Source organism: Bos taurus, chromosome 2 (genome assembly GCF_002263795.3).
Source record: "Bos taurus isolate L1 Dominette 01449 registration number 42190680 breed Hereford chromosome 2, ARS-UCD2.0, whole genome shotgun sequence".
NCBI lineage: Eukaryota > Metazoa > Chordata > Mammalia > Artiodactyla > Bovidae > Bos > Bos taurus.
The window spans coordinates 125,934,070-125,961,933 of record NC_037329.1 but is presented as its reverse complement, the minus strand read 5'-3'; the positions used below and the strand labels follow the sequence as shown (position 1 = coordinate 125,961,933).

Below are 27,864 nucleotides of genomic sequence, written 5' to 3'. Positions count from 1 at the left end.
AAGGAAGTCATTTTGTAATCTCTAATGTCTTAACGGTCAGAGGGTGTATTCTCAAATGGTTTGTTGCATTGTATCTGCCCCGGTGGTCCCTTCCCCACCACGGAAAGGTTTGGAGCCATCCAGGAAGACCATTTAGGGCTTAATGGAGGGAATCCAAAGGAGCATAAGCAGAAAGGCTGCAGAAGAGAGGGGACACACACACACAGCGTCACCCCTAGCAGCTCCGCCAACCTGCGCTGAGATTGCCCCAGGCTCAGCTCTGCTTCCCTGGCTTATTGATTGAGGTGATTCTTCTGTCAGAGCCCTGAAGGAGACCAATCTATGGTCAACAAACAGCTCCAGGGACAATCCCTAAGCGCTTCCTATCTGCCGTTCTGACTCCAAGGTCCAATGGATCTAGTCAGTCCCCTTCTCAAGGAGTTCACAGTCTCCTGAGGTAGACAGACATGTAAACAGCTAATGCTAATGCAAGTATACATGAATATTCAATAGGCAGAAACAGCCTCCGTGCTCTGGGAGCAAAGAGGGAGGATTTGCTGGAAACCTTGAAAGTGGTGTAGGAGAGCAGGGGAAGGGCACCCTGCTGAAGGAACAGTTCGAGCAAAGACACGAGGTATGAAGTGCAGGGCTCATTCTCTGAAGGGCAAACAGCGCAGTGAGGTTAACTCCAAGCAAGTCCCAAGGGAGACAGAGAGCGATGAGGGTGGAAAAAGAAGGTTAAGGGTTGGGCCAGACCATGAGGGCCTTGAATGCCAGAATGAGGAGTGAGATGGCCTGGGGAAGGAAGGAAGGATGTGAACTCTGGGGACTTCTACCTGGGGCCAATTGAGGGGGTGTCCTGACCCACACCAAGAGAGGACGTGCCCTGAGTTCACCCTTCAAACAAGCAGTGTCTTACCCTCAAAGCTTTCCCGGCTTGACGCTTCCAGCTCTGCCATCCTTCCCTCCCCCAGCCAGTCCTATAAGTGAGTCCAGATGGTCATTCCTATTTTAGGTCGGGGTGTGTGTTGGGGGAGGGGTAGCTATGAGCTCTATCAATCCTCTCCTGAGCTGTCTGTTAGAGGAGCTTCTTCCAGGACACTGCTGTGATCCTCTGAGCCTGGAAGGGAGTGTTAGGCCTTGGTGGAGATACCCCATCTGTCTGTGCGTGATAGGGGTGGCAGCAGCAGAGGAGGCAAGGACACGGGCCACGGAGGCTTTCACGTTGGGTAAGAGAAGCAAGGTGACGTGTACAAGTGGAAGGCGGCCCTGTGAACAGGCTGTGATGGGGAACAAGCCTAGGACAGAGGCTCCAGAGGAGTCAGAGAAGGAGCTGGCTTCTCCCTCCAGGTACCTGGAATTCTCCAGGCAAGAATAGTGACTCTTTGAGACCCTATGGACCATAGCCTGCCAGGCTCCTCTGTCCGTGCAATTCTCCAGGCAAGAATAGTGACTCTTTGAGACCCTATGGACCATAGCCTGCCAGGCTCCTCTGTCCACGCGATTCTCCAGGCAAGAATACTGAAGTGGGTTGCCATGCCTTCCCCCAGGGGATTTTCCTGACCCGGGGCATGGCAACCCACTCCAGTATTCTTGCCTGGAGAATCGCGTGGACAGAGGAGCCTGGCAGGCTATGGTCCATAGGGTCACAAAGAGTCAGACATGACAGAAGCAACTTAGCACAGCACATGGACCCCTTCAGGTACCTGCCTCTTCTCATGTCCCTGCTTCTGCAGCTGCTTAGACCAAGGGTAGGAGGATGCAGGCCATGGGGAAAGGGGCTGGGGCTCTCTAGTCAGACCCTGCTCAGCACTGTGCCTACCAACATCCATGGGGCCCTTAAAACTCTTGGGGCACTGCCAGGTAGCAGCTAACAAGCTAAGTTCCTGCCCTCAGACTGGCTGTAGCTGTCATACTAAGCTTATAAGTATTTGTCATTCATTCAGTTTAGCAAATACTGATTAAGGAAATGCTCTGTGCTATGGACGGAGGAGCCTGGTGGGCTGCAGTCCATGGGGTCGCTGAGGGTCGGACACGACTGAGTGACTTCACTTTCACTTTTCACTTTCATGCATTGGAGAAGGAAATGGCAACCCACTCCAGTGTTCTTGCCTGGAGAATCCCAGGGATGTGGGAGTCTGGTGGGCTGCTGTCTGTGGGGTCGCACAGAGTCGGACACGACTGAAGTGACTTAGCAGCAGCAGCAGCAGCAGACACTAATAGGCATTGGTTTTACAAAAGCGAATAAGACAAATACAGTGTCTTCCTTCAAGGAGTTTCCAGCCTAGTCGGGGAGTCCAACAAGACATAGCCACAAACGTGCTGCAAAGGAAAAGAACAAGGCATTCCAGGAGTTTTCTCATTCAGATTGGGAGGCCAGGGAAGAGCTCTCTGAGAAAGCGACTTTAATCTGTGACTTGCAGGATGAATGGAAGTTAGCCAGTTTTGGAGGCAGTAGGGGCATTTCAGGTGAAAGAGAACAGTATGTGCCAAGTCCGTGGGGTATGAAACAGCATGGCCCATGAGCGGAACTGAAACAGGCTGTAGGATGGTGAACAAGTAAGCGGAAGGGCATGATGCAGGGCCTTGTGAGCCACGGCGTATTTGCGTTTTATCTAAAGTGCCATGGGAAGCCACTGAAGGCCGTAGAGTAAATGTGGTGCTTGTGTTAGTACTTGCAGATTTGTGGCAGACTCTGAGAAAGGCTGACTTTGGTTGTTTATTCATCCATATACACAATAAATGTTTAAAGAGCACCCACTGGCCCTTTGCTAGAATTACGGGTTGACAGTGCTAGAAGAGGCATGTCTAAGGTATAAATTTTCCTTGGAGACCTTCCTCCAGAAGAGATGAGACAGGTATAGTCAATGAATCAAGACGCAGTTCCCTCATTCCACAAACATATACTGTACACCTCTTCTATATCTGTGCCAGGTGCTGGCTGTTGCCCTTCACGGATCACACACATGGGCCACAGGAGAGGCACAAACATACTCAAAAGGATTTTGAGTGGGTGAGAATCATTTTCAGCTGTGATATCTGTGAGGCCTTTATAAAAACATCCATTTAGTCACTCTGTAAATCAGGAACTATCTAGTGGGCATCTGCTCTGCACCAGAACAGTGCGAGCTACTGAAATTAAGGACCTTAGAGTTCCAGAACAGAGGTAGACGTACACCCCAAAAATGCATTAAAATATTAGGCGCCAAAAATAGACCAGCATCGAAAGAGGGTAATTCAATGGAAAAAAAATCTTCCCCAAAATGCACAGCTCCCACCTTTCTGAGTGGCTGTAGCCATACCTCTCACCAGCTTAATTGTGAGCTGCTGCCTTCCTTCTTTGTCCTCCCATTTCCCCTTCCCACTCCAGCAGATTCCATTTCCTTTGTCTATCTTGGCATCTGTTTAAAAAGCCCAAAGAATTCAGGATTTGAGCCTGGCTTCTTCATATGATACTGTGTGATCTCAGACAATTACTTAACTTCCCTGGGTCTCATTTTTGCCAATTGTACAATGAAGGGATGGGATCACATCTAAGGCTTGTGATTTACTCCAGCCAAGGTGATATTCACACTCCTGCGCATTGCTCTGCAAGGCCTTCCTTTCTTTGCACCACTGCACGCACCCATCCTGGAGCCACCTGGCAAACATCAGGACTCAGTTCAAATATCTCCAGGCAAGTTTTCCCTACTTCTACACATATGCCACACATTATTTTAGCTTATCCTTCCTTTATGCTACCACTACCTCATGAAAGACCACAGAATGAAAAAGAGAGGGAAACAGACTTGGAGTTGAGTCCTGGCCACTTACCTCACCTCTTAAGCCTCAGTTTCTCACTGGTAACGTGCGGGAAATGCAAACAGTGACAGACTTTATTTGGGGAGGCTCCAAAATCACCACAGATGGTGACTTCAGCCATGAAGTTAAAAGACTTGCTCCTTAGAAGAAAAGTTATGACCAACCTAGACAGCATATTAAAAAGCAGAGACATTACTTTGCCAACAATGGTCCGTCTAGTCAAGGCTATGGGTTTTCCAGTGGTCATGTATGGATGTGAGAGTTGTACTATAAAGAAAGCTGAGCACCAAAGAATTGATGCTTTTGAACTGCGGTGTTGGAGAAGACTCTTGAAAGTCCCTTGGACAGCAAGGAGATCCAACCAGTCCATCCTAAAGGAAATCAGTCCTGAATATTCATTGGCAGGACTGATGCTGAAGCTGAAACTCCAATACTTTGGCCACCTGATGCGAAGAGCTGACTCACTGGCAAAGACCCTGATGCTGGGAAAGATTGAAGGCAGTAGAAGGGGACAACAGAGGATGAGATGGTTGGATGGCATCACCAACTCGATGGACATGAGTTTGAATAAACTCCAGGAGTTGATGATGACCAGGGAGGCCTGGCTTGCTGCAGTCCATAGGGTCGCAAAGAATCGGACAGGACTGAGGGACTAAACTGACTGAACTTTTGTTCGCCTGTCTAGGGGCTTCCCAGGTGGCGCTAGAGGTAAAGAACCCGCCTGCCAATGCAGGAGACATGAGACGTGGGTTCGATCCCCTGGTCGGGAAGAGCCTCTGGAGGCGGGCATGGCAACAATTCTCGCATGTCTAACCAGTTTGTGGGGATTAAAAACAGTGTATGTCAGGCGCGTCGCACCTAAGGAGCGCTCAATAAGTAGAGACTGCACCACACCTCTCAGAAACCCTCAGCGTACTGAATTACTGAGTGCTTAGTGAAGCTCTAGCACTAGACTGCGGGAATGCCCTTAGGCAGCGCCTCGTCGCCGGCGCAACGGCGCGGCGCTGGTGGGCGTCGGGCCCAGAGGGACGCGGCTCCTATTCCCGGGGGGAAACCCAAGCCGGGCGGACCCCATCTTCGGGAAGTGACGCCGCCACCCAGCGAGCGGCACTGGAGCAGGGGCTGGGCGGGTAGGGCGCACGCAGCATGGCGGAAGCGGAAGGGAGTTCGCCGCTCCTGCTGCCGCCGCCGCTGCCTCCCCCGCTCGGGATGGCGGAAGTGGAGGCGCCGACGGCGGCCGAGACGGACAAGAAGCAACTTAGCGGTGCTGGCAGCGGCGCCATGGACGTGGAGCGGAGCCGCTTCCCCTACTGCGTGGTGTGGACGCCCATCCCGGTGCTCACGTGAGTCTTCTCTGGCATTCGGCCGGGACAGGGAGAGATGGGCCGGCGCGTTGTCCTCCGGCGGCCCCGGGCCAGCCTCCGGGCCCAGCGCGCAGCAAAGCCTTCCCGAGGGGCCGGGGTTCATCAGTACCCCGCCACCCGCGTGCTGCCAGTGGTGCTGACGGATGGGACCGGCTCCTCGCTCTCGTTACACCTGGTCTGATCTGAGAGACAGTTGTTGACCGTGGAGAGGTTCAGAGGCTGGGAAGCTCAGGACCTGTGGGCGTACAGAAAAGGGGCCCCTTGACTTAGTGTGAGAGAGACATCTTCATTCATTCACTGGCTTATTCATTCATTAAACAGACGATTACTGGTCACTTCCTGTACGCAAGACATCCTGCTGGGTCCGGAGGCCCAGAATGGAAGTTTGGTTGGAACCACACTGACTCCTGGGATGTCGTCATTGGAAGGGCCCCCAGAAATATCACCACACCATCTCTGTTGCAAAGCGCGTCAGGCAGTCTGCCCATCAGACCAAAGTTATTTCTATAGCATCAGATCAGCCTTTGTCAGAAAAGAAAGCAAGTGCTCCAGAAAGTGCTGGCACCTTGTAGCAAGGAGCCGCGGGGTTAGGGAGGTAGGGAGCTGGTTTGCCCTGGTGCTTCAGCCCTGACAATTGATGATAACCATTACCCCCCGTGCTGGACACTTGGCTAAGCTCTTTTACACTCATTTTCTCTGAATTTCACAGCCACTTTCTGAGGTAGGAATTATAGTCTCAGATGATGGATCTCTACCATTAAATGTCTTGATCAGGTTCACACGAAAGTAAGCAAAGCCATGCCCAACACCGTTTTCTGACTTGCTCTCTTTTGACCACAGCCTGTTCCCTCTCACCTGATGGAATAGACTTATTTGTTCCCTGTATCAAAAACAGCCAGGTGGTATGGAGAACGGATCATTTTTGTCCTTATATGTTTCTGATTCTAAAATGAGCTCTTTTTCTTAAGTCTTGCATCATGTTAAAATACTTCTGTTGTTTCTGTTTCAAATGCTTTTGCATTTGTTTAAGAATGTCCAAGTCTGAGTCCTTTAAAAATAAAACTATTTAAGAAAGTATTTTCATTGATTAACTCAATATTCCTTTTAACACACCTGCTCAGTGACTCCTGTGTGCCTAGAATAGTTCTAGGTGATAAGAATATACAGTGGTGAGTAAAGCAGGTATGATCCTGGCTCTCAGAGAGTTAAATCATGGTGGAAGGAGATAGACAGTAAACAGGCGAACTATAAAAGAACTGATAGTGATTAGTGCTATGAAGAAAGTAAAATGTTAATGTGAGAATAAGTGGGAGAAAATGTATTGGTTTTGCTAAAAATTGTGTTGTTATCCCAAGATCTCTCTGGTTTTCCCCTGTTCTCAAAAACACTTTTGCAGAGTCCTCTGCACTTCAGACCTCTGGTAGCAATGTTGAGTGGAAGCACCACAGTCCCCAGTCATCGGGGCCAGAAGCAGCGCACACTCTGTTTCTATGTAGATCTGTGTACAGGTGTTCATAAGATGAATCTAGTGCCCCTGTCAGAGGGCTCATGTTCCCATCACAGGACTCACCCTCCAGCAGGAGAGAGAGGTGGACCAGTGTGTGCCTTATGGTGATTGCTGACGTCAGGTGCAGAGCTAGGGATGGATGGGGCACAAGGGACTGTCGTTGATTTTAGAGAGGCAGGATCAGAGAGGAGGCAACTGAACCCAGAGATCTGTCTGTCCCCTCAGAACTGTTGATGATTCTGCGTGAAAAGCCTGATAACAGCTACGGCTGCTACAGAAAACAGCAAAGAGTAGATACTTACTCTGTTCTGGGCTCTGTTCTAAACATTTATATTCACTGTCTCATCCAGTCCTCACATCAACCTAAGGAAACAAATACTATCACCCCCATTTTCTAGATGAGGAAACAAAGGCTTTGAAGCCAGCATAGGGCTTTTTCCACTGAAATACTCTACCTTACTAGGTAGAGGTCCAGGGGCAGTAACTCATTCATTCAACAAGCAGATCTTGAGGCCCTTTTGCACGCTAGGTCTGAATATACGGTAGTCCACAAAGCAGCTTTGGAGCTTGCCTTCACGGAGCTTCCAGACTGACACACACTTTGAGAGTTTCTTCTCTGGGCTTCCCCAGGCGCAGGCGCTGTCACTGTCTCTAGTCTTTATTCTGACCTCCAGCGCAGCCATGGTATGTGGAGTACTGGTCAAAGCCATACCTTTGCCCCAACCAGATGAAAGAAATTGAGGGGAAGAGGGGGAGAGGGATCTCGAGATTAGGGTCTGAGAGGTCCGAGGCCTTTCCCATAATCCTGAATGTCCGTGCTGTGGCCACTATGAATCTTCAGCAACTTATATACCAGTCCAACCAGTCATATAGCAAGTATTTATTATACAGCTCATGATAACTACATTGAGCAACTACCAAGTGCAAGGAGGTGTCAGGCATTTTGCAAGCATATCCTATTTGATCCTCACGATTAGGCCACACTGAGGCACTGTCATTAGCGTTTGCCTCTCACTGAGAGATGGGAGTGAGCGCCTGCCCAAAACACAGTCCAGACTCCACCCAGGTCTGACTTCAGAGCCTGACTCCACTCTTAAATGCAGGACATTCACTCATTCAGCATTTAGTCAATGACTGCTTGGCTCCAGTCATGTGCCAGGCACTGCCTGTGGGCTACTCTAATACTGAAGAGAAAATCCCTGCTCTCTTGGAGTTTACGTGCTAGTGGGGAAAGACGGGGGCTTTCCAGGTGGCACTAGTGGTAAAGACCCTGCTTCCCATTGCAGAAGACAGAGATGTGGGTTCGATCCCTGGGTCTGGAAGATCTCCTGGAGAAGGAGATAACCCACTCCATATTCTTGCCTGGAGAATCCCATGGACAGAGGAGCCTGGCAGGCTACAGTCCATAGCGTCGCAGACACGACTGTTAGACATAACTGAGGCAACTTAGCACGCAGGCACGGGGAAAGACAGTGACCATATCAGTGAACAAGGTAATCTGAGATTGTAGTAGATGCTATGAAGAAATTAAAGCAGAGTAATGGGATCTGGGGTACCTGGGGTTGTGTGTGGCCACTTTAGATGGCATCATCAAGGAAAACCTCCAAAGTTGATGCTTGAGCTGAGGCATCAATGATAAGAAGCAACCAGCTATTCGAAGCTCTAGAAGACAGTTTGGGATGAAAGCCAAAGCAAAAAACAAAAAAAGCATTGAGGTGGGAGGACTTGCTGTGTTTGATGAACCAGAAGTGGGCAGTGTAGTTAGAGAAAAGAGTGAGGTGGCATCAGAGGATAAGCAAGATGAGACTATTCTGGAAGGAGTTTGGAGTATAAGTGTAACAGGAAGCCTTCAATGAATGTCAAAGCAAGGGAATGACGGGATCTGGATTACGTTCTTAAAAGACCACTTGGGAATTCCCTGGTGGTCCAGTGGCTAGGATTTAGGCTTTTCACTGTGGGGGCCTGGGTTCAATCTCTGGTGTGGGAACTAAGATCCCTCAAGCCATGTGACAGCAAAAAAATTTAAAACAGACCACTCGGTCCCCACCGTCCTTTCAGGTCCTCAAGCTGCAGCCCAGAAGTGCTCCATTCTGTCGTCATAAAACCACCCAGTTTCCTTTGAGAGATCTTGTGAAGCCATCTGCTTCTCACCACCCCACCACCAGTACTCTGCTTGGGATCACTGTCACCTCTTGCCAGTGTTCCAGAAGAGCCTCTGAACTCCTGTCCTCCCATTCTCCAGGCACAGGCAGCGCTTTGCTTCCTTTGGAGTTCTGCTTTCTTCCTCTTGACATCCTGTCCTTTCACAGGTCTGGGTTAAAGGTCACCTCCTGTGTAACGTCCTAGCCCCACGTAATTGTTTTCCTAGGGCTGCATCTCTAGGCTTTTCTCCACCTCTCCAGCAGGCAGCCTTAAAATCACACTTGGCTGCTGGCCCTGTGAGGCCGTTTTTTTGCCCCCTGTGAGTCCTTCTTAAACTGATCAGTCTCTCTACCACCTAGTTCCTGTGGAGCCATGGTTCTCAGACTGCAGACAGATCTGGAGTTCCTATGTGTTTTGCATATAGGAGTCCTACTGAGATTTGGGTTTTTGTAAATGCCTGTGACTTGGAAAAGTTTGAACTCTCAATTCCTGTGATACACTGTGCTTTTGTCCGGATCTCTACCACATTCTTCATCAGTTCCTCAGAGGAAGCTTCTGAACTACCCCCACCCAACACACATACACACACACATATATATTGGTTGAAATGCTCCCCCCTACTTTTCTAAAAATAACTTTCTATTGAGATATAAGATATAGCATAAAGGGTACAAATCTTAAGTGTATGGGTCAGTGAAGTCCCCATATGTGTGTGCTCACGTCACCCAGGTCAAGAAAGGACATTTTTAGTATCCAGGGGAGCTCCCTTGTGCCTGTCAGTTCTGCAGAAATAACCCATCTTCTCCCTCCAGCACAATAGATTAGTTTTGCCTTTTCTTGAACTTTACATAAACAGAATACTATGCATGCATTTTTGTGTGAGATTTCGTTTACTCTGCTTATGCCTGTGAAGATCTGTGTTGTATGTAACAGTTGACTCTTCCTCGTTGTTACCTGCTATTCCACTGTGTGACTATACCCCAGTCTACGTACCCGTTTTATTATTGTTGGACATTTAGCTTATTTCTGGTTTTTAATCAACTTTACTGTGGTATAATCACATACGGTAACGTGCATGGACTTGTAAGTGTGCAGTTCAGTGAGGATTGACAGATGTTTTTTCTAGCTATGTGTTTTTCTTCTTTTAAAACTTTTCTTTTGCTTTTTTCCTGCTATTTTTAATCAAGGTGCCGTGAATGTTCTTGTCCACAGCTTTGGTGGACACTGGCACCAAGGGTTTGCTTTTGTGGGGTGTGTACTCTGGAGTGGGGTTGCTGAGGTAGAGGGTAGAGTGCCCGTTTGCGAAAGCTGTGGAAACGGCTTATACTCCCAGCAGCAGTGAAGGAGCATGCCTGCTGCTCCACGCCCGCACCTCGCTCAGTGTTACTGCCCTAGAGTTTAGCTGTGTTGTGGGCACGCGGATTCCCCGCTCTGTTAGTTGTCTGCACTAGCCTCTCTTCCCTACTCCCCCGCCCCTCACACCACCCTCATGGGCACTCGTCACATGTATTGTACTCATCTGCTCTCAGCCGGATGGAGTGTCCCAGCTCTGTCTGATCAGCCGAAAGACTCCCCTGAGCTCTGCCCTTCCACGTCTTTTTTTCCTACAGGTGGTTTTTCCCCATCATCGGCCACATGGGCATCTGCACATCCACAGGAGTCATTCGGGACTTTGCTGGCCCCTACTTTGTGTCGGTGAGTTCCCCGTTCTGCCCGCTCTGGAGGGCTCTGAGGCTCCCGTGGAATGCTGGCCTATCTTGCCAGCAGGCAGCCTTCCTGTGTCCCCAGTATCCAGAGAGTGCAGCTGCCCCGCAGTCCTGGCCCTGGCCCTCTGCTCCCCACCAGTATTTTGACCCCGTTTCCCCTTCTCTTGCCTCCAGGACAGGCCGGGAGGGCAGTGTGGCCAGAAGGAGTCTTAAGTAACTGACCCAGCCCTTGGCCCACCCGGGGGTACCAAGACATGGGTAGGGGTTAGAGGCAAGAGTGGAGAGTCAGACCATCCTGGAACTACATCTCTGGACCTTCAGAAGGTGGGAGTCACAAGGTGGGGGCACATGGGAGGCTGACCTGGTCCCCTGGGTGTGGCCATGGAGAAGAAGGGGCAGGCCTTCTAGAGGAACCAGCTGTGTTCTCAGGTCTGCTCCCCGGGGCTGGGCCCATGTTAGGGGCAGTGGGCTTGCTCCAGATAAGCAGGCAGCATCCTGCCTATTTCAAGGTTGCAGCTTCCTCTCCATCAGAAACTAAACGAACGAGTGTGACAGTACCAACCTGTCTGATTCATACTTACCGTGATCTCTAACACCACAGAGGTCTTTCCTACCCCTTACTTTCAGTGTCATACACGTTGATGAGAATTCATCTCTGACCAGCTCTGTGAGCAGATGCTAAACCCAGACTCTGTCCCTGTGCAACTCCTGCACTCCGCATCTTGTGCGGCAGGTCTAGGACTCGGCTATAACATCTCCCTCAAAGGAGGCCTCTTGAGACCCAACCTCTGTCCCCCCACAACCCACCCCACGTCCTGCTCCGACTGCAGTCACACTGCCAGACTCCGTGTGGGCCACCACTGTCGGGTCAGGAGGTCAGAGGGTGTCTTCATTCATACTATCAAGGAAACCACCTCCCTGTGGGCAAAGACCAGAGACTGCCCAGAGAACCTGGAGAAAACCAGGCCCAGAGAGGGTGAGAGAATTACCTGGGGGCCACAGGGAGGGCCAGTCATGCCTGTACCCCGAGTGTCTGGCCTCTGGGCACAGGGCTCTGTGCACTCCTGCCGCATCGCCTTCTTCACGCAGGAAAGCTGCTGCAAGCACTTGAGATACCCCACCAGCCCCAGAGCAGGGCCCACGCCCCGCCTCGTGCCCACCCCACATACTTCCTTCTAAGTCGCAACACTTCCACCACCAACCCAGGTCTGTCTTTCTGGCTGGACGCAGGCTCCCCACTGACCTCAGCTCTTGTCCCCCAACAGGAAGACAACATGGCCTTTGGGAAGCCTGCCAAGTAAGTGACGAACATGCGTGTGACTGGCCCTGGAGCCAGGTTCCTCTGCCTGGAGCAGCAGGCCAGGCCTTCTGGGGCACAGCAGGAGCCAGGAGCCTGAGGAGGGGTTGAGGGGGGCGCAGCCAGGGTCCACCAGAGGGTCTGGCCTTGTACCACACATCTCCTGCTCCGGTCCCTGGCCGGGTCCTTTACCCACAGGCCTTCTAGGCCTTGCCTCAGCCCTGCAAGGTCGTGTTCTCAGCTGCGTCGGAAAGGTGAGGGAAAGAAGGAAAAGGTGAGAAATGGAAAGGAGGTGGCAGAACTGGAACTTGCACGCAGGTCTGTCTCCCTCCAAACCTAGACCCTTTCTCCTGCCCCTCAGGGAACAAACACACCATTTAAGGTGTAAGGGAGGCGTTGTTTAGAACTCTGCTGGAAAGTTTTGGTTGGAGAGAATGAAAGCAAATTCAGGCCCTCCTGGAGTATTGCTAGTTTGCATGGGGTTTGGGGACCTCAGTTTTTCTGTCTGGGGGCCTGTCTCTTGTGGCCTGGAGACAGCGCTTCAGTCATCGGTCTGCTCAGGAGAGCGTCAGGTGCCCTGTTGCCCGAGGCAGCGTCCAGGAGGGTGGAGCCCTGGAGGAGTGGGTGTCCCCCACAGCACTGGCAGCCAGGAGCGGGGCTCCCAAGCCCTGCTGGCGTCCTCAGGGGCCTCTGGCCTTGGTGTCTGCTGCTAGCCCACTCTTCAGCAGGAGTCGGAAGGGCACCGGGCACCCGTTTCCAAGCAGGAAGCACCGAGCAGCCCAAGTCCCCAGACCACGTCCCCAGACGGTGGCGGTTTCTCTCTGGTCCAGTCTGTAGGCTCTGTCAAGCCACTCCCCACACAGCAGCCAGAGGGCGCTTGAGCTCCCAGTGCCCCCGCCTGAGAGACCCTGTGGGCCGACCCCCAGCTTGAGGGTCCTGAGCTTTAAGCTCCACCAGCTGTTCTCCTACTCACCCTAGCCTCCCCAGTGAGGCGATGAGGGGAAAGACGGATAAACGCCTCAGGAGGACATTCAGGTCCCCAGACATGGCCCCCTGCCTCCCCACCCTCGGCGTCCAGCCTCCCTCACCCTGTTCCTCCCTCCGAACCCTCCAGCAGTGCCCAGTGTCTTCATTCCTGTATGCGCTGCGAGTGTCGTGCCCCTTCCTCCCTTCAGACTGTTCCCTCTGCCTGGAACGTCCACTCCCCACTCCGTGCCTGGCTGCTGCCTCCTGTTTCACACCGGACTCAAGTGTTCCCACCCCACTCCCCACAAGGAAGCCTCTCACACCCCCACTGAGTGAGCCCGTGTCCTCCGCAGGATCTGCGAGGCTGCGGCATGTCACACTGTTCAGCTGCCAGCTGCGTGGCTCTCTCCCTGGACCTGGCTCACCCCTGTAGCCTCCGCGCCCGCTCAGGGCCCCACACGGAGCAGGCGTCAGGGGATACTCGTGGAGCTGAGCCAGTGCCCAGAACGCCCTCTTCCCCCCCTCTCAGGTACTGGAAGCTGGACCCCGCTCAGGTCTACGCCAGCGGGCCCAACGCGTGGGACACCGCTGTGCACGACGCCTCTGAGGAGTACAAGCACCGCATGGTAGGTGGGCCACCCCTGGGGGTGGGAAGCAGGGTGGGAGGGCGCCCCCTGCCCCTCACGCCCACAGCCCGGCCTGACCCAGCCCTCCCCGCATCTCCAGCACAATCTCTGCTGTGACAACTGCCACTCGCACGTGGCCTTGGCCCTGAACCTGATGCGCTACAACAACAGCACCAACTGGAACATGGTGACGCTCTGCTTCTTCTGCCTGCTCTATGGGAAGTACGTCAGGTAAGCCCCCGGGGCTGCGCGTCCACAGATCCCACCAGGGCCACGCATCCCAGCAGGGCAGCTTCTGGGGCCCAGCAGGGCCAAGCAGGCGCTGATGGGAGCCGCGGAGGTTCTGAAACAACTAGCTGAGCTGGCCGAGAGGGCGTGCCATCTGAGGCCGGCTCTGTCCCCTGCCCACGGTGAGATCTCGGGGAGTGGCCCTGGCCTCTCTTAAGCGGCAGCTGCCTTTTGATATAACGGAGATAAAGATGCTGACTCCTTGGGGATGCTGCGCGTGTGCAGAGCCCTGTGCTCAGGTCAAGGGAACCAGGTAGACCTTCGTCCCCTCCCAGCTTCTCTTGCCAGAGGCAGGGTTCTGGGCGATTGGGCCCCCCGTGGTGGCCTGGGAAGCCCTTTGAAGCCACGACCCCATGACTTGTGAGGTAGCACAGGCCATAGTCACGATTCACAGGTAGAGGGAGCTTGGAGAGGTAGAGTGACCCACCCACAGGGCCCCAGCACACACCTGGGCTAGCCTGACCGCCCCTCCAGGCTTCCCTCCAGCTGTGCTCATGGTACAGAGCTTCTGAAAAGGAGGTTCTTTTCAGAAGAATCTTTTGGTCCAAAGGGTTTTAGAGGTCCCCTGGGAAGCCCTTAACTGTGGTCACACAGAGGCTGAGACAGAGCCAGAGTTGAACCCGGGACCCTGACTCCAGCCACAGCCCTGTGCTGACTCTCGCTAGCCCCTCCCCACCTCTTAGGCTGTCTGCACCACACAGACTAAAGACTTCCTGGTTCTCTTGCCAGAGACCCCTCCCCAGACACAGGAGCCATTGTGGATGGAGTCAGGAAGGCCCAGAGGGTGGGCCTGTCTTCCCGTACCCACCCAGTAAGGTGTCCCATCGCCAGGCGCCTGGAACGGCGGCAGCCTGGGACGGGAGCTGGTGGGCCTCCGTAGTGGACCAGTCCCTCGGTTGACCGAGTTCGGGGCTGAGAGGGTGGGTCTGGGAGCTTCCTGGGGGGAGCAGCCCCATCTGGGTGTGCAGGTGGACGGTGTTCTGAGCCGCACACCCACTCCCCAGGCCCCTGCGGCCCACGCGCTCCTCTCTCTCCACCAGCGTCGGCGCCTTCGTGAAGACCTGGCTGCCTTTTGTCCTTCTCCTGGGCATCATCCTGACCATCAGCTTGGTCTTCAACCTGCGGTGATGGCCGCTCCGTGGCCCTGGGCCCACCCAGCTCTTGAGGAGGCAGCCGCCACCCCCCTTTTCACCCCAGATTGTTTGTCCTCGCCCCGAAAGGCAGGGATGGGCCTGGTGGGTTTGACCCGGGGTCTGGGCTAGGTGGGATGGAGTAAAAGGCTGAGGGTGCGCTTGGGGCAGAGGCATTTGCATTTTGTGCCTAACCGGTCGCTCCGAAGCTCCCGGACCCCTCCATCCCAGGCTCGTGACCCCCATCCTCGAGGCACCCTTTGTTCATCTGTCGGAAAAGCCTTAGTTTCCCTCTGGAGCTGGGCTCCCTCTCAGCCCAGTGCCTGGCTGGGGGGAGAAGGGCATTTGGACTCACCAGCCAGGGCAGCCCTGGGGCCAGAGCTGCGCTTGAAGCCCATTCTCCTGCCAGGGCTCTGGTCTCGGGACGAGGGCACCCTGAGAAGTCTCCGTGAGCTCGGCGCCCCAGGGCCTGCCTTCTCCACTGGCCACTGGAATGGCCCAGCAGGACTGGCGGGCCCCCCCCCAGATGTTTGTCAGAAGCTGCGCTCGGGGTGCTTTGGGCCCCACTGCGGACAGCCTCCAGCCCATGCAGCACTCTCTTCCCACTCTCCCAGGGCCTGCAAGCCCTTGGGCCTATCTTCCCCTGCAGTTTGGGGCCTGGGCTCCCCCAACCAGGCTGGAGAAAGGAGTGATATACCCAGGGTGACCCCTGCAGATCAGAGCAGTGTCACAAAACTTGGCCTCAGCCCCAGGTGTGGACTTGACACTGGTGACTGGACGACCTCCAAGACATTGCGGGGGTGGCTGGTGCAGCCAGCGCCATCAGAGGGCTGAAGGGGAGCTGCTTCTGCCCGCCTCCCACGGCTCCCCCTTCTCTCCAAGATGTGGACGGGCCCGTGCCGCCCCCCCTCACCTCTGCTCCACAGATTCCTTTGTGCGAGCCTCCCTGGACAGGACAATAAAGAGTTTTAACTCCAGACCAGGCCTCGTCCTTGTTTTCTCCCTTTGGTGGTCCCTGGGTTCACTGGAGATGTGAGGTCCCTTCAGCTCGTCTTCTGGGTGAACTTGGGTTCCTCTGCCCCCAGCAAGGGGTCTGGTTGCAGAAGACATGGCTGTGTCTGGAGCTTAGAGTCAGCGTCCCTCGGGTGTATCCCGCTCGGAGCCTGAGCTATGGAGGTTCCTCATCACGCCTCATCCACCGCCCCGAAGCTGTCTCCCTGAGGCAGGCGGATAGTGAAACCCCTCCCACATTCCCTTTTGGAAGGAACTTGGCAGTGGGATTGGAGGTCAGTGCAGGGATGACCCCAGGGGCCAGGCCGCTGCCCTGCTCCGTGGCGCCTCTGCTTGTCATGGCCTTCGGGGCCCTGCAGTCTAACTCTGCATCCTGGCCTCCACTGAGAAAGGGTAGCGCCCACTCTTGACACCTGCCTGCTTCTGGTCCTCTGCTTTCCACCTGTTGAAGTCATGCCCTTCCCAGCTTGAAAGCCACTCCTTGGCAAAGTCTTTCCTAATCTTGTGCTATGCCAGGTGTCACTTTAGTTGAGCTAGCAAAAGATTGGTTTCTGAATCCTGAAATCCCAAGGATGGCCCTCCAGGCCCTGGATCGGGTGTCCGTCAGCTCACCCCAGACCCTACAGTGTTGCGGTTTGCAAGCCTGGGGGTTCCCCGGGTTAAGGTAGTACCACCTCCCCTCTTAGGAGCTATTCCATTTTCAAAAATCTGTTTTGCACGCTGGGGTCCACCTAAGGTTTGGGGTTAGGTTCTGATGCAGAGGACACAACAGCAGAATGGACAGGAACGTTTTCGGGCCTGCTCACACAGGCCATGTGGTGATGGACCTAAACAGGTGTCATAAAAATCACTGACAGTTACTAAGTGCTGGTAAAGTATGTCATCTACCCTCACCTCAGCCCCATGAGGGTACATGCTGTCATCCCCATCTGAAGATTAAAAAGAGAAGGGATTCCCTGGTGGTCCAGTGGTTAAGACTCTGCCTTGTAATGCAGGGGACGTGGGTTTGATCTCTGGTCAGGGAACTAAGATCCCATGTGCCGCAGGGCAACTAAGCCCGTGTGCTCTGGAGCCCATGCACCCCAAGGAACGATCCCGTGTGCCCCAACTAAGACCCGAGGCAGCCAAAATAAAATTTAAAATATATATTTTTTAAAAAGCACAGAGAAGTGATGTGATTTGCTCAAGGTCACAAAGGTAGGAAGCATGGAACCACGTTCAAAGGCAGCAACTGGGCTCCAGAGCCCCCCATTTGGAACCACCCCACGAGGTGGCCCCACTGGAGCACAGGAGGGCAGGTGAGGAGGGGCTGTCCCTGACAAAAAGGGAGAATGGACTCTGGAGGCAAGAGAAAGGGACCTCCTTAAGACAGTCCTATGAGACGGCTGCCATTGTCCGTTTCATAAAGGGATAGAGAGACGCTTACAGAGATTGTCATTGATCCAAGGCCACGGGAGCCATGCGGCAGAGCCAGAATTTTAACCGAGGTCCGGGGCCTCTTAGCCAGGAGTTGCCTGGAGACCAGCCGCAGTGCAGAGGCACTAAGTGGCGGCGGGTGGGGCAAGAATTCTGCAGTTGAGCTGGGAGCACGCGTGGACCAGGTTGGGGGCGGGCGGGGGGTGTTGAAGGACAGGAAACAGCGCCTGTAGGTAGGGCTCTAAGGATGTAGGACCACTCAAAGCCAGGCAGGGGTCCTGAGGGTCAGGCCGAGGGGCCGGGCAGCCCAAAGGAGGATGGACCGTCTTGGGAGATGATAAGACTCGGCTGGGCAGGCTTGGAGCAGATTTGTTAAAAGGGTCAGAGGGTTCCCCTGGCTGTCTGCTGGCACCTTCCAAAGCTGAGGAATGACACAAAAAAGGGCCCTCTGACAGCTGGGCGATAAAGGGCTGGGGGTGGAGGCCAGGAGGCAAGGGGGAGGAGGCTTTCGAAAGAGACCGGACAGGAACGGAAACCTGGCCAGTGGGACAGCGGTGGAGGTGGGGGACAGATGGCAAAGGGAGCAGCCGGGGAATGGCAGCAAGCGTCAGGAGGCCTGGGGGCCAGGACAGGAGAGCCGGCCACAGAAGTGGAAACTTGGAAACGGGAGGTTAGAGATGGGGAGGGTACAGAGGAGTTGGGGCTGGGAAGAAAGGAGAGTCACAGATACTAGGATAGGAGATCAGAAAGAGGAAGAGAGTATAGAAGCCAGAATAGACAGCAAAGTTTGATGCCTTCCAGGGTGATAGCCGACAGGTGGGGTGTTAGAGAAGCATCCTTGGGTGGAGCCAGGACAGAATAATGGGCAAGGTTGAGGGTGCTGCTGGCCACTCGCCTTCCATTTGGGGAGACTTGGCAGAGGAGGCTGGCATCAAAGTGACGGCTCCCATAGTGGACATTCAATGGCTGTCGCATCTACCCATGCATATACATGCTTATTAAGGGCCTGTAGGGATCTCATTGCACTCTAGTGAGACCCATCTGAGGAGGGATTATTATCCCCATTTAATAGATACGGGTAACAGCACTTCCTGGGAAGCATGTGTGGACACTGAGGGACAGCGGTTGGGGCTTATGTTGGCCAGAGGACACCTGGTAACCGTGCCAACTGGTTCCAAGCACTTCCATCTCCCTTAGAGGCTCTTCAGGCTCTGCAGCCTGTACTTTGCATAGGAGGAAATTGCAGCTCAGAGTGGTTGAGACCTGCTAAAGGTCACACAGCAGCAGAGCAGGAACTCTTCAGGGTTATCTGACTGCTGTGTGCAATCCTTCCACTGCCCTTGTTCTCAGAAAGGTTTCTAACTTTGCTTTCAAAGCAAGTTTCTATCAGCTCCTTAGTGGGCGGGATGGGGCTGCAACCCATTCTGTGGAAGGTGCAGCAGAGGCTTTGAGGGGTGAGAGCCAGCTCGGGTTACAGGAGCCACAGAGGAAGTCTGCCTAGGAGCTGGAGCCAAGCCCTGGGCCTCTCCCACTGACCAGATCAGCTCTGGGTTTGCTGAAAGCCACAGCTGCACCCCTGGGGAGCCAGGAGTCCAGGCCCGGTTTTGCATCGGGCCCTGTGAGAAGGTGTTTCCTCCTCCTCAGTGGGGCAGCCGCTTTGCTGGGCTGCGGTTGAGTCAGCCTTAGGCCCTCACTGCTCTCCTGGTCCCTGAACTTGACTGCCAGGGAGCCGGGGTTACCCCACAAAGGCGTCCCCTCCATTCTGGACCCCTACAGGTAATACACCTTGGGCCGGGGGTCCCCTGCCTGTGCCCAGAGGGGCGGGCACTTCCACCTGGCATCCTGAGTCCCCTCTAGGATCTCGGGGTGTAGGAGGGAGGTGGAACGCGTCTGGGACTGGAGCAACCAGACAAATGGACAGACGCTTAAGCTGACCAATGGATCTGTCCCATGAGGGTCAGAACCATGGGGAGGGCTGGACGCTGGATTCTGCCTCTGGGACCAGAAGGGACTGCAGGGAGGGGGCGCTGCTTGGGACCCTGAACTCAGAAGCCCACAGCCCAGCCCTCAACCTCAGGACCAGGGTAGAGTCAATTCCGCAGACCGTCCCTCCGCCTCCACGCTCATACACACACTGGGTAGCCCCAGGGCACCAGGGTACACACCGCCACACACAGCCCCGTCATACACACACAGGCGTACATCCCACCACGCTGTCACCAGAAAGTCACAGAACACACAGTCTCCTGTGCAGCAGCACACAGTGACATGATGCCCAGAGACACACGCAGCTACAACACTCACACCCACAAAACATACAGGCTCCCAGATCCACGGTATGCAGACGCCTGCCGAGAGCAGAGACTCACAGCAACACCAGGCAACACAGGGGCTCCCACACCAGGCCCCAGAAGCGCCCCGAACCCTGCATCTGCAATACCCCGGACCTGCACACAGTAGACGTTCAGGAAATGCTGTTAGCGTGGGCACAGGCATTTCCACAGCGTCATACAGGACACCTGACTGAGACACCCGTCCACCCCCCCGGGAGGGTGGGGCAGGGGCTTGCTCGACGGGCTCGCTGACTCAGCTGGGAGGGCACAGATTGCGGCAAAGCCAGGGCCTGCCTACTGAGCGCCCTCTCCCCACCCTGGCCCTGCCTGGTGCCCCGGGAGGGAAGGGACTGGCAGGGCAGGGGGAGCAGAGAGACCACCCCGGCCCGTGGGCTCAGGCCCGGCCGCGGGCCCCTTGCCACGTCCACACACCCCCTGGGGCTGCCCAGGTGTTTTCCTTCCGGAGTCACCATGGTACCCGAGCTGCTTTGCAGCACTCAGCCTCCACGGCCAGGACCCCAGCCAGATCCAGGCCGGGGCGTGGGGATCCCATGTGGTCAGAGTAGAGGGGCCTAGGGCCTCTGGGTCAGGGTGCAGGGCTGGCAGCAGGGGCATCCCTGGGCTGGAGGCCGCAGGGGGAGTGGGTGCCGCGGTTACCTCCGGGGAGGAAGTTGGGCTGTGGGCTGGGGAGGAGGTTGCCTCAGACAGGAAGGCCCACTGGGCCAGGGCAGGGTGGGGGTGAAGGGTGGAGGGGAGGGACCCAGGTAGGGGGATTCCCAGGGCAGGGGGCCAAGCAGATACGTGTGTGAGCCTGTGTTTCCCAAGCCAGATATGTGTCTGGCTGTGTGTGTGTGTGTGTATTCCCCATGTGTGTGCAGCTGCATTTCTGCATTTAACTAGTCAAACACTTACTGACTATCTGTTGTGTGCACAATTCTGGCTTTAGGGGTGAGGCCCTGGTCTCTCTAGCTTCAAGGCCACAATCCAGTTTCAGGGGTGCAGTATGTGTGTGCAAAAGTCTGTGTGATTTGTAAGTATCTAGGGACACGCCTCTGTCCCCAGACTTACCCTTGTGCAAGTGAAGCCATCTGTGGTCCTTGTCGCCCTTGTGTGCTCTTGCCTGTAAGAATGTGTGAGGTACAGCTCTTGGTCTGCACATAGATCTGGGTCTATGACGGCCTAGGGCCCTTAATGTGGGACCAGGTATGGTGTGCCTGTTTTTATACAAGGGTCAGTGTGCATGTGTGACCAGGTGTACTTCTCAGTGGGGTAAGTGTATCTACATGTATCAGTGAGTACACATATGTCTCTGTACATGTCTTGGAGTGTGTCCCTGAGTATGTTCATGGGCCTCTGTAAGTGTGTGTCCATGAGTGCCTGTCATGCCACCTTGATCTCAGCCTTCCTGGGCTTGTACCCTGCCCACCACAGGGGTGTATATTTGGGCAGAAAAGGGCATCTGGCTCCAGGATGTGCCCTGTACAGGGGCAAGGCCTGACCTGACCCTTGGTCTGCCCCCAGGGAGTCACGTGTGCCCAGCCTGGGCGCTGGCCCGGCTGATGCCCCAGAGGGGCCATCCAGCTCCAGAGGGGCCCTGGTCCCTGCCTGGCCTCCTCATGGCACGTGAGCCAGAGCCCGAGGCCGACGGGCTCCTGGATCTCAGCTTCCTGACAGAGGAGGAGCAGGAGGCCATTGCTGAGGTCCTGAAGCGAGATGCCCACCTGCGCCAGCTGGAGGAGGGACGGATCAGGTAAGGCAGAACAAGGGGAGCCCGGGAAGGGGCTCCGGCCTTGGGAGGCTCAGGTGGCCCCCACCCTGTCCCTTCAAGGTGCAGCTTGTCAGATATCTCGGTAGGCTTTGCTTTTGGCCCCTGGTCTACTTGGCCCTTGGCCCGCTCAGCTCATCACCTCTCCCAGCGTGGCTGCACCCGCTCCCTTGCCAGCCTCCCTGCCTGCAGGCTCGCCCTTTCGGGCCCACCGCCATGCTGCAGCCAGAACTCTCCAGATCTACTCTTGGTATCCACTCCTGAAACCTCACACGGTTCCTCAGCGTCCCATCAGGGACAAGCTCCGCACTGCGGTCCACAAGGCCCCCCGGTTGGTCTCTGTCAGCCTCTCGCATCTCACCTTCCACCAGGAAACCCCACCCCCCGATGCACAGACTCAAAGTGTAGCGCTGCAGCCACTCAGTTGCTCCACAGTCCCTGGACACACCCTTCACTTCTGGGCTGTTCCTCGTGCCTGGAAGAAGCAGTGAAGAGGAGCACCATCAGTAGTGTCTGGGGATGCACAGACACCTCCTAGCTTGTAACTTGGACCTCCCCAGCACCGCTCTCCTCATCTGTAAAATGGGGTTAAGGAGCCTACTTCATAGAGTTAGGAAGGGTTATACACAGTCATTTAATGAAGAATAAATATTTTCCTTCTCTACCTGGAGAACTGAATTTGTCCTGGGTAAGAAATTCAAATGTCACTTACTCTGGGAAGCTCTCCAGGATTCTCAAAGGCAAAGCTGATCTTCTTACATATATATGACTCCTACCTCACTGTAGTGTCCTGGTTTATTCCAGACTCAGTTCCCCACCAACCTGAGCACCTCCAAAGCAGGGATCAAGTCTGATTTACTGTTATATCCCTGGCCCCAGGTACAGGGCCTGCCACACAGAGTGGGTGGCGAGAATGTTTGGTTGCATAAGCGGTGACCGCCATGTCCTCCCCCATCCTCCAGCAAGCTCCGGGCATCACTGGCAGACCCTGGGCAGCTGAAGATCCTAACTGGGGACTGGTTCCAGGAAGCACGCTCCCAGCGGCACCACCACGCCCACTTCGGCTCTGACCTGGTCCGAGCTTCTATCCGCAGAAAGAAGGGCTGCAGGAGTGAGAGGAGCTCCCCAGAGGGGGCAGGTCTTGTGCAGCCCAGCTCACTGGGTATGTGCGGACAAGGAGATGGGGCCCCTGGTACTATGTGACTCTGTGTGGGCACCACCCCTCCGTGGGCTGTGGGGAGTGGGTGGGTATCTTCAAGGACCAGACATCCCAGGAGCAGGGGTTCACAGAACGTCTCACCTGGGTGCAGGAGACCAGGCTGGAGGCAGCGATGTGGAGGCCGAGGCTGCAGGGAAAGAGACTGAAGAGGCCCTGGAGCCCAGGTGAGGAGGCGTGGCGGGCAGTGGCGGGTACTTCCCAGTCGGCCCATCCCTGACTGCACCTCTCCCTCCTCCCAGGCTCTCCGTAGACGAGGGCCCCCAAGAGAGGTTCATTGAAGCCGAGGTGAGCAATGAGTGACTCAGCGGGCTAATGAGTGCATGTACAGAGTCTCTGGAGGGGAGGTGGAGTGTACTAGGGAAAGAACCCAGCCTGCAAATTAATTGGGAGACCCTGGGCTAGGCCTCTGTCCTCCTCTGTCACATGGGGCTGTGGACCCAGCCTCCAAGGGATGGGGTGGGGGACAGAGCTGGGCAAGGTCCAAGACTTAGATGCCACCAGTGGGGACCCTGGGAGTCAAGCAGAGCAGGCCCTGAAGTGTGAAGGGGCGTGAAGTAAAAGGGCCAGACTGGTCCTGCAGCTGGTTACTGGCTCGGCCCTGAGGGCGGTGTAAAATCTGGAGCTGAAGCCTCTGACCTCTGACCCCATCATAACCTCTGACCCCTTCACCACCAGTCCCCACTGTGACTTCTACCCCTTGCTTCTTTCAGGGACCGGATGTCCCCTCACCACGTGTCTCCACAAAGCCTTCAGAGCAGGAGGAGGAGCCCCAAGCCGAAGAAGATGAGCGGGAAGGTGTGTGTTCAAAGCACCAGGAGGCTGGGGGATCAGAAACAGCTCTGTGTGTGCTGTGTGCTTAGTCGCCCAGTCGTGTCTGACCCTTGCGACCCCATGGACTGTAGCCCACCAGGCTCTTCTGTCCATGGGAGTTCTCCAGGCAAGAATCCTGGAGTGGGTTGCCATGCCTTCCTCCAGGGGATCTTCCCAACCCAAGGATCAAACCCTGGTCTCCTGCATTGCAGGCGGGTTCTTTACCATGTGATCTTCCCTGGTGGCTCAGATGGTAAAGAGTTTGCCTGCAATGCAGGAGACATGGGTTCGATCCCTGGGTCAGGAAGATCCCCTGGAGAAGAATGGTAACCCACTCCAATATTCTTGCCTGGAAAACCCATGGACAGGGAGTCTGGCAGGCTACAGTCCAGGGAAGCCCAGAGACAGCTATAAGTGACCCCCAAACACCTGTTTTCACCTTTCTCTTGTTTTGGGGGCGGGGAGGCGTGGTCTCCACAGGCGACCGCAGGGCAGCCCTGGGCCTGAACCTGGCTGGTAAACCAGTCCCTCCAAATTTGCTCAGGGGCGGGCTGGCGGGCGGGCAGGGGAGGGGCTCGCTGAGCAGCTTGTGCCCCTCCCAGCCCCTGACCTGGAGCACCCTCTGGTCGTCGCCGGAGAGGAGGCGGACCCGGAGATGCAGCCGCCGTCGATGGGAGAGGAGGAGCCGCAGACCCCGCCTGCCCAGGTAGGCGGGAGCGGCCCGCGGCTGCTCTCAAGACCCGGAGCGGATTCCGGGCGGGGAGCGCCTCTGCCCGAGGCTGCGAGTGTGCGGGACCAGGAAAAGCCGCGGGAGGAGCAAGGGGTACGGGGGCGCCCCGGTCACTTAGTCACTTACTCCCCTCCTGAGACTCAGGCGGCGTCTGAGATGCTGGAGAATGGGGAGGAGAACCCGGGGCCCGACTCCTCGTTCGACCGCATGCTCAGCAGCAGCTCCTCCATGTCCAGCCTCAACTCCTCCACGGTGAGGGGGTGAGGGAAAGGGTCTGGGGGTGGGGGTGGGGACACCTTTCCCCGCATCCCAACACACAACCCCTGCATAACCCCTCCCTCGACCTCACTTCCCCCCATCCCCCACCATTCCCGCGATCTGAACCCTCGGCGCTCCCTCCGCTTCCCCAGCCCCGACGTGAGCCCTGGTCCCCCGCTCTGACCTCCCACCCTCGGTCCGCAGCTGAGCGGCAGCCAGATGAGCCTGTCCGGGGAGCCGGAGGCGGGCGCGGTGCAGGTGCGCGGCTCCGTGCACTTCGCCCTGCGCTACGAGCCGGGAGCCGCCGAGTTGCGCGTGCACGTGATCCAGTGCCAAGGCCTGGCCGCTGCACGCCGCCGCCGCTCCGACCCGTGAGTGCCCGACCCCGCGAGGCTGGGGGACTAAGGGGGCCGCGCTCTCCGCCCAACCACGCCGCTTTTCTTGGCCTCAGTTTCCTCATCTGCAAAATGGGAATAACCTTCTTGGGAGACGCAGGCGTTGGGTGATTTAACTCCTATAAAGTGCGGCACGAGGCCTGCCACGCGTTCCAGGCTGTGGCTGGAGCAGGTGCTGCAAGGAGCTGGAAGGGCAAAGGGCCCCCTCCCTTTACCTTCGTTCCTCACCTCCTCCGCTCCAGCTACGTCAAAAGCTACCTCCTCCCGGATAAGCAGAGCAAGCGCAAGACAACAGTGAAGAAAAGGAATCTGAACCCGGTCTTCAACGAGATTCTCCGGGTGAGGTTTCGGCGACGGGGCGGGCCCCATTAATGAACCGAACCCCCGCCCCTTTCTGCAGGGGTAGGGGGGCAGGGGCAGACATGGTACTGTCACTCCTGGTCTCTCCAATCCTCTATTCTGCGGGAGGAACGGCTAGGAGGCCCTCACATTAACTCACCCTCCGGCATTTCGGTCTAGAGGTGGGCACGGCGCTAGTCCAGACCCGCATTTACCCCGTCTGGGGCTCCCCGGGATTCCTTCCAGCAAGGAGTGTGGTAGGATAAGGCCCAGCAAACACTCCTACAGCACTGAGGCCGCGGTCTCGACGCTGCTCCATTTCAGTGCACCGCTTTCCCTCATAGCTCAGTTGGTAAATCATCTGCTTGCAGTGCAGGAGACCAGGGTTCGATTCCTGGGTCGGAAAGATCCCCTGGGAGAAGGAAATGGCAATCCACTCCAGTATTCTTTCCTGGAGAATCCCATGGGCAGAGGAGCCTGGCGGGCACAGTTCATGGGATCGCAAGAGTCGGACACGATTGAGCGACTTCGCTTTCTTTCTTTCCTGTCCCCAGTACTCTGTCCCGCAGACGGAGCTCCGGGGCCGCGTGTTGAGCCTGTCCGTGTGGCACCGCGAAAGCCTGGGTCGCAACATCTTTCTGGGAGAAGTCGAAGTGCCCCTGGACACGTGGGACTGGGACTCCGAGCCCACCTGGCTCCCCCTGCAGCCCCGAGTGAGCAGCTGGCCCGCGTGGGGAGACCCCGGCCCAGATCTCCCGCCTTTACCCCACCGGGCTTTCCCCCAGTCCCCTTCGCCCTCGAAACCTTAAGGCCCCAGGCAGAGGTCTGGTCTCCGACCGCTGGTGCCTGGGTGGCTGTCGAATTCCCTAGGCGGTTCTCTCGGAGCCCCGCCCCGAGACCCCGCTCCATAGACACGCCCCACCAATGTCCGGGGACCCGTCTTTCCCTAGGTCCTGGTCCCCAGCCCCTGACAAGCCCGCCTCTCGCAGGTCCCGCCCTCTCCCGACGACCTTCCCAGCCGCGGGCTGCTCTCTCTGTCCCTCAAGTACCTCCCCGCTGGTTCCGAGGGTGAGTGACCGCCCCCAAGGGTCAAGCCAGAAGGGCCTTGAGAAGCGGGGAACCCGGGTCCCGCAAGGGTGAGGGGACGCTGTTCCCGGGGCAGGGTCTGAGCAGAGTCTCTCCGCAGGCCCGGGACTGCCCCCGAGCGGGGAGCTGCACTTCTGGGTGAAGGAGGTTCAGGATCTCATCCCTTTGCGCTCAGGGTCCCCGGATACTTTCGTACAATGGTGAGGGGCATCGCCACTTCCCGGCTTCCCTTCCTTTCTCCAGCGGTGGAGGGGACTGCTTGCGCAAACGCCTGGAGTCAGGAGAGTGAGGACTCTTTCCAGCAGCTGCATTCCAGTGACTGGCGCTTATAGGACTTGTTGGAGAGCTGAGACTGAGACCTGGCAGGTCTCAAGGGCCAACCTATGGAAGACCTGGAAAACCAGGTTGTGAGGCTTGGTCCTTGCAGTTCAGTGGTTTTCAAAGTAAGCACTGGAGGAATTCTAGGGGTGCCTGCATCTGCTGTCCCACCCTCAGAGAGTAAAACAGAGGCAGGCCCCAGTGAGGTTCTGAGCTCCCAGCCCTGATTTAACCAGAAGCTTTGGTTTCCCTTTAGGTTTTGTACTTCTGAGTAATATTTTGTCTTACAGAAAGAGCTCCAAGCGCCTGCTTTAGAAAAGTGTGGAAATCACTTCTGGGTGGTCTTGAAGGTGACTGAGCTGAGGAGCAGCAGACGGGCATTTCAGGGACTTTACTCTGGGGTCCTGTGGATAGGAGTTGTAATTTTTAAAGGCAGGAGATCGAAGTAAAGGTCCCAGCAAGGGTTTGAGGCTGGTTTTCAGGCAGGAACCAGAGGACATGGACATCGCAAGGGAGTGTGGGTAGGACTCGGTGACTGGTGGGTACTGGGGAGTGTGAGGGGGTGGCCACTTGACGTCAGCCCACCTCCCTCACAGCTCAGTGCTGCCTGATGACAGCCGGGCCAGCCGCCAGCGGACAAGGGTGGTGCGACGCAGCCTCAACCCCATGTTCAATCACACCATGGTCTATGATGGCTTCGGGCCTACTGACCTGCGCCAGGCCTGTGCGGAGCTCTCCCTCTGGGACCATGGGGCCCTGGGCAGCCGCCAGCTGGGGGGCACACGCCTCAGCCTGGGCACCGGTGAGTGGGGCAGAGCCCCGAGGGGACCTGATGCTAAGAGGCCGGGGCTCAGCATGTGGCCTCGGGCAGGTCTCTGTCCTTTCCTGAGCTTGGTGTCCACTGAGAACTGGGGGGGTGATGGTGCATGACCAGGGACGAGTGTTCCTTGGGATCTGGGGTGTCCAACATGACCATGCCTTCCACCCCTTTCCCCCGCCCACTGCATCCAGGCAGCAGCTACGGGCTCCAGGTGCCCTGGATGGACTCCACACGTGAGGAGAGGCAGCTGTGGCAAACCCTCCTGGAGCGGCCATGTGAGTGGGTGGATGGCCTTCTGCCCCTCAGAACCAACCTGGCCCCCAGGACATAGCTGCCTTACATGCTCTACAAAACCCTTCTTTTGGGATCCCCATTTCAGGGCCTGCCCTTGGCTAAAAAATAAAGTTTATTCTGAGGGTAACAAGGGGCTGATGTCTGCCTGGGATGGGGGAGGGGGTTGGTGGTGAAAGTGAAGGGGGCCAGAGGAAAGAATTTTAAACTCAAGACATAAAGACCTCAGGGAGCTGGTCCTAGGACCCCTCTCCATACTTCAGACAT

At 56.0% G+C, this 27,864-nt stretch overlaps 2 protein-coding genes across 5 annotated transcripts; both read left to right on the top strand.

Annotated features, from left to right (window-relative positions):
• The first annotated feature begins 4,726 nt into the window (after positions 1–4,726).
• On the top strand, positions 4,727–15,785 carry TMEM222 (transmembrane protein 222). 3 transcript variants are annotated; one of them, NR_190901.1, is made up of 7 exons: positions 4,829–5,123; positions 10,404–10,488; positions 10,674–10,823; positions 11,765–11,796; positions 13,292–13,388; positions 13,489–13,619; positions 14,717–15,785. NR_190901.1 is itself a non-coding variant. In NM_001430458.1 (6 exons), exons 1-6 carry the CDS (start codon positions 4,927–4,929, stop codon positions 14,802–14,804), a joined length of 630 nt encoding a protein of 209 aa, NP_001417387.1. In that variant the 5' UTR covers positions 4,829–4,926; the 3' UTR covers positions 14,805–15,785. The 3 variants fall into 3 exon arrangements, 2 of the variants coding, with proteins under 2 accessions (XP_024833541.1, NP_001417387.1); NM_001430458.1 differs by lacking the exon at positions 10,674–10,823; XM_024977773.1 differs by lacking the exons at positions 10,674–10,823; positions 11,765–11,796 and having other exon boundaries at positions 4,727–5,123; positions 14,717–15,783.
• A 2,621-nt stretch (positions 15,786–18,406) lies between these two features.
• On the top strand, positions 18,407–27,730 carry SYTL1 (synaptotagmin like 1). Of its 2 annotated transcripts, none has more exons than XM_005203300.5 (15): positions 18,407–19,009; positions 21,088–21,316; positions 22,294–22,493; positions 22,642–22,714; positions 22,790–22,835; positions 23,261–23,345; positions 23,963–24,066; positions 24,235–24,342; positions 24,553–24,719; positions 24,986–25,082; positions 25,637–25,795; positions 26,072–26,150; positions 26,269–26,368; positions 27,083–27,288; positions 27,498–27,730. In XM_005203300.5, exons 2-15 carry the CDS (start codon positions 21,126–21,128, stop codon positions 27,635–27,637), a joined length of 1,755 nt encoding a protein of 584 aa, XP_005203357.1. In that variant the 5' UTR covers positions 18,407–19,009; positions 21,088–21,125; the 3' UTR covers positions 27,638–27,730. The 2 variants fall into 2 exon arrangements, with proteins under 2 accessions (XP_005203357.1, XP_005203356.1); XM_005203299.5 differs by having other exon boundaries at positions 18,860–19,009; positions 24,229–24,342.
• Positions 27,731–27,864: the final 134 nt, after the last annotated feature.